Below are 11,500 nucleotides of genomic sequence, written 5' to 3' on the forward strand. Positions count from 1 at the left end.
TCCCAGCTACTTGGGAGGCTGAGGTGGAAGGATCACTTGAACCCAGGAAGTCAAGGCTGCAGTGAGCCCTGATCTCACCACTACTCCAGCCTGGGTGGCGGAGACCCTATCACAAAAAATTTAGAAAAAAGGAAAGCAAAATATGTCTAGATATAGGAATGCTCTGGGTAAAAAGCCTTTCTGTTTGTTTCTCTCTTGACATATCAGGGAAACATAAAGATGTTCTTCAGATACTAATAGGAAAACCTTTCATTCATGTGAATGGGCCAATTAATTTAAAATGTTGGTGTGAAAAAAAACCACTTGACAAATGGATCTGTGCTTTATTTCCTGCAGCATATTTGAAGATGGGAGACCTTTACTACTATGGCCACCAAAACCAGTCACAAGACCTGGAGTTGTCTGTGCAGATGTATGCCCAAGCCGCCCTGGATGGAGACTCCCAGGTAAACAGCAACCACAACAAAAACCAGCTCTTGGCCAGGCGCGGTGGCTCGCGCCTATAATCCCAGCACTTTGGGAGGCCGACGGGGATGAGTGGCTTGAGGTCAGGAATTCAGGACCAGCCTGAGCAACATGGCGAAACCCCGTCTCTACAAAAATACAAAAATTAGCTGGGTGTGGTGGTGCTCACCTGTAGTCCCAGCTACTTGGGAGACTGAAGCAGGAGGATTGCTTGAGCCTGGCGAGTCAAGGCTGCAGCAAGCCGTGATCACACCATTGCACTCCAGCCTGGGTGAAAGAACGAGACCCTGTCTTAGAAAAAAACCCAGTTCTTGGTGACATCCATTTGTGAACTTGCAAAACCAGAAATCTTCCTAACAGTCCTTTATGTGTGCATACACTGCACAGTTTACAAAGCCATTGTTCATCCATTTTCACATGCCCATCAAACAACTCTATGAGGACACTAACCATCAGGGTGAGCCTTTATTAAACTCCTACTGTGTCCCCTGTGCCATTCTCACATAATCCCTTGGGAGTGGAGATTATTATACCCTATTTATAGTCAAAGATCATGAATTGGGAGGCTGAGGTAGGAGAATGGCATGAACCTGAGAGGCGGGGCTTGCAGTGAGCTGAGATCACGCCACTGCACTCCAGCCTGGGCGACAGAGCGAGACTCCGTCTCAGAAAAAAAAAAAAGAAAGAAAGAAAAAGGTAATGAATTGTTCAAGGCCAAGTAATCAGATGGTAAGCAAAGTGCCCAGCTCCTAAAACTGGATCTTTGGCTCCAAACATCAAAGACATCAAAGGATATTTCTACCAAATTACATCAAACTCACTCACCAGGTAGAAACTCAAGAAATTAGAAGTGCATCCACAATAGGAAGTGGTTTGCTTGTACTGTTGGGCTGTGCTTCAGTGACAGAGTTTTTCCCTCAATGATTTTTTTGTAAACTTCTTATTTGAAAATAATGTTAGATTTACAGAAATGTTGCAAAAATAGGTGAGAGTTCTGTATACCCTTCATTCGACTTCCCCTAATGTTCACATCTGACATAACCGCGATGCCATTGTCAAACTAAGATATTAATGTTGGGACAGTATTATTAACTACACTTCAGACTTCATGTAGATTTCACCAATTTTTCCACTAATATCCTTCTTCTGTTCCAGAATTCAATCCAGGATCCCACATTAGATTGAGTTGTATATTTCTTTCCAGTCTTCTCCAATCTGTTACAGTTCCTCAGTCTTGTCTCCTCTTCATGACCCTTGATACTTGAAGAATGCTTGTTAGGTAGCTTGTAGAATGTCCGTTGATTTGGGTCTGTCTTCTGCTTTCTCTTGAGTAGATTGAGGTTATACATTTTGGGCAGGAATTTTGCCTGTTATGATTATTACCATGCTGTTCCAACGATGATTCTCAATTTCCCTTATTCCCTCTACATTTGCTACTTAGAATCCTCTTGTGAGGACCTCAGAATCATTTTCATGATGGAGGTTTGGATAGTTGTTACCCTCTGCTGCAACGGATTTCTGGTGTTGTGCTTTACAGTCTGACCACAAAACAAAAATTGGAAACTCATCCCTGTATCAATCTTTGGTGGGATTTCTTTGTTGTTACTGTTTTGTGGAGTTTTTTGAGACAGGGTCTCACTTTGTAAGCCAGGCTGGAATGCAGTGGCGCAATCTCAGCTCACTGCAGCCTTGATCCCCCAGGCTCGAGCGATCCTCCTACCTCAGCCTCCTAAGTAGCTGGGACTACAAATGCATGTCTGGCTAATTTTTTGTAGAGATGGGGTTTTGCAATGTTGCCCAGGCTGGGCTTGAACTCCTGGGCTCAAGTGATCTGCCCACCTTGGCCTCCCCAGGTGCTGGGATTATAGACATGAGCCACTGTGCCTGGCCAATCTTTTTTTTTTTTTTTTTTAAGTGGAAGTACAACATCACGGTGGTCATTACCTGGGTTAAAATCCCACATCTCTCTCACTCCAGAGCTCTTTGTCCCTGACGAGTCACTAAATCTCTGAATCTCTATTTGCTCATGTGTAAATGGCAGTAATAAGAGCATCTGCCTCATAGATCATGAGGATTAAATGAGATGTTCAGTGTAAAGCTCTAAGCCCAATGCCAAGTACACTCAGTGGACGTGATCTATTCTGTTATCATTTCCTCTGAAAAGAAGGAGTTGCTGCTAAAGTCATTTGCTATAGAAATAAACTCCCTTAGGTCATATTTCCTGTCACTTAAAATTGGGCCTGGATTTTTTTTTTTTTTCAATTTTTATTTTTGCTTTTTGGAAAGCCAATGTTACAAAAACAATGGAGGATAATTTTTCAAGAAAAATAAACCAAAGAATGCACCCATAATTCTATGGCAGGGATTTTACTCCTTTATGTCTTCATGTTTCCTTGCAGTCCCTGCCCGCAAGCAAATGCATCTGTCATGTTATCTATAGTGTGCCTGTCACTTTTTTTTTTTTTTTTTTTGAGACGGAGTCTTGCTCTGTCGCCAGGCTGGAGTGCAGTGGCACAATCTTGGCTTACTGCAACCTCTGCATCCCAGGTTCAAGCAATTCTCCTACTTCGGCGTCCTGAGTAGCTGGGACTACAGGCACATGCACCACACCCAGCTAATTTTTGTATTTTTAGTAGAGACGGGGTTTCACCATGTTGGGCAGGATGGTCTCGATCTCTTGACCATGTGATTCGCCCACCTTGGCCTCCCAAAGTGCTAGGATTAGAGGCACGAGCCACCGCACCTGGCCACCTGTCACTTTTAAAATCTGTCTTATCATTCATTGTAGGACTGTGTGTGTTTTATTACATAGTCTCTAATTATTACCTCTAATAGCTGCCCCATATTCTGTTGAACTGATTCATTATAATTTCTTAAGCTGTACTTTATTGGTGGATGCTTATACTTTTGTTTACTAACTTATTCATTGATTTGACACATATTTATCTAGTCCTACCATGTCTTAGACAATGATTAGTGGTGGGGACATAAGATAAAAAGATAGATCGTACTCTTGCCTATATGGGATTTATAGTCTACCAAGGAAGACTTGGAGGTGGTTTCCTCTTGTGTTGGAATTATAGCTAGTGCTACAATGAATATTTTTATATTTCGATCTTTTTTCTTAGTTTGAACACTTTCCTTATAATCTGAGAAATAGTATTACTGAGTCAGACATTCTAAAGGGTGTTATGAGGCCAGGTACAGTGTCTCATGCCTGTAATCCCGGTTCTTTGGGAAGCCGAGGCAGGCGGATCACTTGAGGTCAGCAGTTTGAGACCAGCGTGGCCAACATGGTGAAACCCCATCTCTACTAAAAATACAAAAATTAGCTGGGCGTGGTGGTGCACACCAGTAGTCCCAGCCACTTGGGAGGCTGAGGCAAGAGAATCTCTTGAACCTGGAAGGTGGAGGTTACAGTGAGCCAAGATCACTGCACTCCAACCTGGGCAACAGAGTGAGACTCCATCTCAAAAAATAAAAGTAAAAATAAAAACATAAATAAATGGTTTTATGACTACATGATAGCACGCTGCCATTTTGCTTTCTGAAAGGGCTTTCCATTTAATACCTCACCCATCAGCGGTTAAGTAGAGAAGGATGACTGAAGTCTTACCAGCAACTGGATGCTTTCATGATTTAATTTTGCTAATTGAATAATGATATGCTGATACTTTCTTACTGTTTTTAACATGCATTTACTTAATTACTAGTGACGATGGACACTTTTACATATACTTGTTTATGACAACTTACTTTTCACATTTTCTTTTCTGTAAATTCTCTATTCTTATTCTTTGCCTGTTTATCTATTGGAATTTTGACACTTTTAAAAATTTAAACCCTAATTAGTTCTTTATATATTTATCTAGTAGATAATGAACCTTAAGCTATTACATTGCATACAACTATTCCCCTACTCTCTTTTCCCACTTATTTTAATCTTGGTATTATTCCATTGATTAGAGACTTTAAAATTGCATAAAGCCTGCCTGGCGCAGTGGCTCAACCCTGTAGTCCCAGCACTTTGGGAGGCTGAGGTGGGCGGATCACCTGAGGTCAGAAGGTCGAGACCAGCCTGGCTGACATGGAGAAACCCCGTCTCTACTAAAAATACAAAAATTAGCCATGCGTGGTAGTGGGCATCTGTAATCCCAGCTACTCAGGAGGCCGAGGCCGGATAATCATTTGAACCCGGGAGGCGCAGGATGCACTGAGCTGAGATCACATCATTGCACTCAAAAAAAAAAAAAAATTCATAAAGCCATTTTTTTCTTTTCTCTTAATACCTCAAATTTTAAGAGTGCCTTCCTTTCAAAGAGTGCAGAAGTAGTTTATTTTCTGCTGTTGTGTGAGTGTGTGTGTGCATCTTAAAGATACTTAACGCTTCATCTATTTAGAGGTTATTCGTGGCACCTTGGGGGAGTTTAAGATTTGAGACTCTGCACCCTGTCCTCTTGTGTTTGATGCCCCAGCTCTTCCACTTTCCAGCTGTGTAACCTTGGGCAAGTTGTTTAACCACTCTGTGCCTCAGTTTCCTCATCTATAAAATAGGATAATACTACCTATATCAATTTATTATTATGAGGGTTAAATGAATAAATATAGAAAACAGAACAATGCCTCGCATATGGCAGACACTCAAAATGTGAGCTGCTAGTATTTTTATCGTGATTGCTACATATGATGGTTGTGAAAGTCCTGGAGTATGCAACATGGTAAATGATGATTTTCATTTAGATTGTTGTCAGAGGCAACTAAGAGGCAAGATCAGAGGGAAGACATAAGTCATTCGATGTGATCATGTCATTAGAGAAGCGCAAATCAAAATCACAGTGAGACACCATCTCACACCAGTCAGAATGGTTATTATTAAAAAGTCAAAAAAGAACAGGTGCCGGTGAGGTTGCAAAGAGAAAGAACACTTATGCAGTGGGAGTGTAAATTAGTTCAGCCATTGTGGAAAACACTAGCAATTCCTCAAAGACCTAAAAACAGAACTCCCATTTGACCCAGTAATGAGATTGTATATACCCAAAAGATTATAAATTGTTCTGTTATGCAGACACATGCACATGTATGTTCATTGCGGCACTATTCACAATAGCAAAGACATAGAATCAACGGTAATGCCCATCAACGGTAGACTGGATAAAGAAAATGGGGTACGTATACACCATGGAATACTATGCAGCCATAAAAAAGAATGAGATCATGTCCTTTGCAGGAACATGGATGGAGCTGGAAGCCATTATCCATAGCAAACTATGCAGGAGCAGAAAACCAAACACCACATGTCCTCACTTAGTGGGAGCTAAATGATGAGAACACATGGGCACATAGAAGAGAACAATAGACACTACACCTAAGGGTGGAGGTTGGAAGGAGGGAGAGGATCAGGAAAAATAATAAATAGGTACTAGGCTTAGTACCTGGGTGACAAAATAATGTGTACAACAAACCCCCGTAACACATAACAAAATAATCTATATGACGAACCTGTGCATGTACCCCTAAAGTTGAAATAGAAGTTAAAAACAAAACACGATCCGGAGTTCTTTCAAGGACAACAATCCAGTTTAATTGGTCAAGTTCTAATGGTAAGCACCACATCGTTTTCTGCTTGTTTCTTAATCTGGCCACCTGCTCGGCTTGTGATGGAGGGTGTGCATTCTCCAGGTAGTGTAAAGTACCCATCCTTTATGAAGCATGTCTATGGTCGGGCCATCTAACTATGTTTATTTTATTGGATCCATACAGCCCAATAAGACAGGTCCTACCTCTAAGGATCAAGAACAAGATGTCAGAGGAAGAGGTAGGAAAATACACCATAGTGGAGATCTGTGCCAAGAAGAGTCATGAGAAGAGGTTTCTGCACCAGCCTAGGAAAGTTGAGATGAGTGCCCTTAGGTGATCCTGTGCAAGGCAGGCACCGCCTTGGGATGTCAATCATGGGAAGCCGCCCTAGCCACAGGAACATTTTGTCAGATTTCCGACAGGGCTATGGCAACCGAGGGCATAGTCTGTAGGCAATGGACATGGCATTCGACTCGGTATTCTTGTTTCACTTATGATACAAGGGCACGTTTTCCAGTAAGTTCTGTTTTGAGAGAGTAAGCGAGAAAGGACAGATCTCCCGGTTGACTGGCTTTGGAGCAGATGGGACACAGCAGCTTCTGAAAGCCTCCTGGTTCTCCTGCAAATAAATTTCTCAGATGCATATATTTAGGGAAACAATTCGTCAATGAAAATGACAAAACCATCTGGCTCTAGAGACTAAAAAAAATTTTAGAAGTTGTAAACATTTACGTTCTGATGAAGAGTATGTGTCTAGGTTTTATTTCAAGGAGTTGATGAGTTTGGTTTGTGGTTTGTTTTTAGGGATTTTTTAACTTGGCCCTGCTAATCGAGGAAGGTACTATAATCCCACACCATATCTTGGATTTCTTGGAAATTGACTCAACTCTCCATTCTAATAATATCTCCATTCTCCAGGAACTGTACGAAAGGTGAGCTCAGAGCCTCTAGAACTGTGGAATCTGAGGAACCCAAGTAGATGATGTTTGCTTCTTGGTTAAAGTTAGCTTTACCCTTATTTTGTAATGTAAATTGTATTTAAAAAACAAACAAACAAAAACAAAAGACAGGGCACTGTGGCCCATACTTGTAATCCCAGCACTGTGGGAGGCTGAGGCGGGCAGATCACTTGAGGTCAAGAGTTCAAGACCAGCCTGGCCAACATGATGGAACCTCATCTCTACTAAAAAAAAAAAAAAAAAAAAAAAAAGAGAGAGAAAAGAAAGAAAAAGCCCAGGGTTTGCTTCTACTAGAAAACATTCAGCCAGATCCGAGTGTATTTCTCTTTTCTAATATCTGAAGTTTAAGATATAGAAGGTACTTGATCTGAAGTTTAAGGGCTGACCAAAAATTTCCACGAGAATGGAAAGAATAACAATCTGAGTAGCCCATGCTTGTCTCTTGTTTGTTTTGAGGCAGGGCCTCACTCTGTCACTCAGGCTGGAGTGCAGTGGTGCGATCTCAGCTCACTGCAATCTCCACTTCTTGGGTTCAAGTGTTTCTCATGCCTCAGCCTCCTGAGTAGCTGGGATTACAGGCGTGCACCATCACACCAGTCTAATTTTTGTGTTTTTAATAGAGACAGGGTTTCGCCATGTTGGCCAGGCTGGTCTCGAACTCCTGGCCTCAAGTGATCCACCTGCCTCTGCCTCCCAAAGTGCTGGGATTACAGGTGTGAGCCACCAGGCCCGGCCTAATTAGCTGATGCTTTTCTGAAAGATAAGGAAGCATTCCTACATCTGCGCTTTAAAGAGAAATACTGTTCTAGCGGGTCCTGTGCTTCAGCGTCTTGCTTGACTTTTATTTTACTTATTTTTAAATTTTTGCTGTCACCACAGCAGAACAGGCTTGACTCTTTAATTAAAGACAAAACAGACCTTTTTCTAAACTTCCTACTGGGATTCTAGAATGTCAGATCAGGCCAAACCACTTATTTGGCCACTGGCTTTCTTTCTTTGTCTCTCATCTTTGTCAGTTGAGTGTGCTCATTTGTCCAAAAGCAGAAGAATGTAGGTTTGTGGATCTGAAAATGCCAGTCCTGGGTCGTGCCCCCAATATTGGCTGCCACGTCACGATGCCCTGGGCTTTGTCTGCAGGTGCTGGAGCCACAGTAATGAGGAGTCCTTCAGCCCCTGCTCCTTGGCCTGGCTTTACCTGCACTTGCGGCTTTTCTGGGGTGCTGTCCTGCACTCAGCCCTGGTAGGTTTCATCTCCCACCGGCCCCGCCCTTGTGGCCCCCTGGCCTTTGTCAGTCACTAATGTGTGCTTCTGATGTTTGCAGATCTACTTTCTGGGAACCTTTCTGCTGTCCATATTGATCGCCTGGACTGTGCAGTATTTCCAGTCTGTCTCAGGTAAAGATTTATAAAAAGTGAAAGCAATATATAAAAAAAAGCAGGGATTTTTTTTTTTTTTTTTTTTTGGTCTACCGGAAAAATTGTGTTTTCCCTCCTGGTGCCCTTGGTCATGCTATCTCCTATCCCTAGGGTCGTCTTCACAGGGTGGGAATCCTTCTAGAGGTATATGAAATTCCTGGCTGTTGGGAGGCCACAAAGTTACTACTGTATTTTTCAAAATAAGGATTTTATTTTTTATTTTATTTTATTTTATTTTATTTTGAGATGGAGTCTCATTCTATCACCTAGGCTGGAGTGCAGTGGTGTGATCTCAGCTCCCTGCAACCTCTGCCTTCCAGACTCAAGCAATTCTCCTGCCTCACCCTCCCGAGTAGCTGGGACTACAGGCATGCACCACCACACCCGGCTAATTTTTGTATTTTTAGTAGAGACAGGATTTCACCGTGTTGACCAGGCTGGTCCCGAATTCCTGACCTCAGGTGATCTGGCTGCCTCGGCCTCCCACAGTGCTGGGATTACGGGCGTGGGCTACCGCACCAACCCTCAAAATAAGGATTTTCTTTAAAAAGCTTAAGAAACTGACCTAATACAACTTCTTCCATTGAAAATACATCTGTCAGAATTCTGCCTCTGTGTGCCTGAAAACACAGGGCCAAAGCCCCTGGCAGCGTGAAGTCTTCCCTTCCACTTCAGCCAAGCAATCAAATGTGTAAGAGGATAAACAAACACTCATAACGAATAAAATCGTCGGCCACACGGACTCAAGAGGGAGGGACTGAGCAGGAATCGTAAAGTGGGCATTCAGTTGAGCATGGTTTCCACTAATCATTGTTATCTTTCTGAGCTAGTGTAGAATAGCAGTTAAGGACAAGCAAGCCTTACTTGCTTCTATTTGGGCTTAGAGTCCAGGCTTGGCTACTCATTAGCTGTATGACTTATGACAAGTTATTTAACCTTTCTGATCCCCAAATTTCTCATCAATACACTGAGGTTCTGAGAGTAGCTACTTCCCAGGAACATAAAATGAGAAAAATATTAAGTGAAAGAAAAATACACATAAGACACTTACCAAAATGACAACTGTAGTTAAACATTAGCTGTTATATTTATCTGGCATATAAAACCTTCCCAATAAATGTTAGCTCTTACATTTATCTCCTCTATTAGACCATAAGCTGAGTAAGAGGAAGGCCCCCGTCGTGTCATTTGCGATAACTCATGCGTAGTGGGTACTCACACCCACAGACGTCTCTGGTCTCTCGAGAGAAAGAAAACTGATTTTTTACCATCTTGGACGGCTACAAAAGGATATAATAACTCATGGAGACAAAGAGAGACATTTGCAAATGTATAGATTAGGACTGGACATGGCATTGCAGCATTTGCGTAGCTGTTATTTGTGTAGCAGATAATGAAAAGTGAAAGGGGTGCACGTCACCGTCTCTTCCACGGTGAGAAGGAAGTCACTGTTGCAAGGAGCTAGTGCGAAATCATTTCTCTCTGATTTACCTGAGGAGGTTAACAGGGACCCATCAAAACCTTCCGGGCTTGATGCCCCATGGTCTGCCGGTTAATAAACTTCACTCATGCAAATTCTGTCCCGTCCCTAAATTTGTTGCCAGGTATAGTCATTTATTTTGCATCTTGTCAGTGTTTTCCATTTCAAATTATCTTTGTCATTTTTACTCTGTAGAAATATTGTGATGATTATTACAAATGCAATTCCGTTAGAGGAACTGAAATTTGTCTTTGTGATTTTATGCCAGCTGGTAGCCATGAAAATTCGTGGGCGGGTGGAATTGCTTTGATCAGAAGTCATCTCTTTTTTCTGTCCCTATGCCTTCATTATTAGTCTGTTCACATTCTTGTCTCCGTGTCTCTCCTGTCCTGTGATGTTTTGCTTTTCCTATATCCCCATAGTTCTGTCATACATTTTCATCATTTTTCTCAAACTTCTTCAATTGCTTCCTCCAGCACATACCTACTTCTTGCTTGACCAGTCTAAAGAAGGCTATGTTTGGATAGGATCATAAAAATTATTTAATTCTATGCCCTTTATTTTACAGATGAGGAAACTGAGGCAGAGAGGTGAAGTAGCTTTCCCAAATAAGGAAATGAAGACCAGGAGGCCAAGCACAGTGACTCACTCCTATAATTCCAACACTTTGACAGGCCCAGGAGGGAGGATCACTTGAGCTCAGGAGGTTGAGACCAACCTGGGCAACATAGCGAGACCCTGTCTCTAAAATAAAATAAAAATAAAATAAAATAAAAATTATCCAGATGTGGTTGCACATGCCTGCAGTCCCAGCTACTGGGGAGGCTGAGGCAGGAGAATCTTTTGCACCCAGGAGTTCAAGGCTGCAGTGAGCTATGATCACACCATGGCACTCCAGCCTGGGCAACAGAATGACACCCAGTCTCTAAAAAAGTGGAAGAAAAAAAAAAAGATTAAGAATGGATATAGGGCAGCAGAAGTTCAAACTTATTTTTAGAATCACAGTACTTTAAAACAGTGATTGTCATCTGTCTCAAACCCATTGCCTCTCACATAGGAAATATTTTGTAATGAATTTTTTAGTACCTTGAAATGAAATTCGTGATAATTAACCCATCTACACACATTTAAAATAATCAATATAGGGCCCTAACAGCAATATAAAAGGGAAATAAAAAGAAACTAATTATAATAAAATAATATTGATTTCAATAAGTACATTCTAGCCCAGTGCTTCCTAATTTTAATGTGCATATGAGTCATCCAGGGTTCTTATTAAATGCAGATTCTGGTTCAGTAGGTTTTGGTTCAGCAGGTAAGCCCTGAGATTTGGCATTTCTACAAACTCCTAGATGTTGCCCACACTGCTGTCTAGTAAAAGCATACTTCGAGTAGTAAGGGCTGAGAAGTATAAAAAAAAGAAAAAGAAAAAAATTCCACACATTTCCAGAATGTGCCCCCACAGTAGTGTCTGCCAGCCCTGTTAGAACTAATGTTAAGAGTTGAAATATGGGACGGATATGGTGGTTCACTCCTGTAATCTCAGCACTTTGGGAGTGCGAGGTGGCTGGATCACCTGAGGTCAAGAGTTCGAGACCAGCCT

General features: G+C 41.8%; 1 protein-coding gene across 1 annotated transcript in view; it reads left to right on the forward strand.

Moving 5' to 3' along the window:
• Nucleotides 1-11,500, forward strand: part of SEL1L3 (sel-1 suppressor of lin-12-like 3 (C. elegans)) — a 119,021-nt gene that overhangs the window by 99,999 nt on the left and 7,522 nt on the right. Inside the window, exons 20-23 of the mRNA XM_011935640.1 lie at nucleotides 337-446; nucleotides 6,847-6,974; nucleotides 8,139-8,241; nucleotides 8,324-8,396. Coding sequence (XP_011791030.1) covers nucleotides 337-446; nucleotides 6,847-6,974; nucleotides 8,139-8,241; nucleotides 8,324-8,396 — 414 coding nt within the window. The remainder of the gene's footprint in view (nucleotides 1-336; nucleotides 447-6,846; nucleotides 6,975-8,138; nucleotides 8,242-8,323; nucleotides 8,397-11,500) is intronic.

Source organism: Colobus angolensis, unplaced genomic scaffold, assembly GCF_000951035.1.
Source record: "Colobus angolensis palliatus isolate OR3802 unplaced genomic scaffold, Cang.pa_1.0 Scaffold146, whole genome shotgun sequence".
Classification (NCBI taxonomy): domain Eukaryota; kingdom Metazoa; phylum Chordata; class Mammalia; order Primates; family Cercopithecidae; genus Colobus; species Colobus angolensis.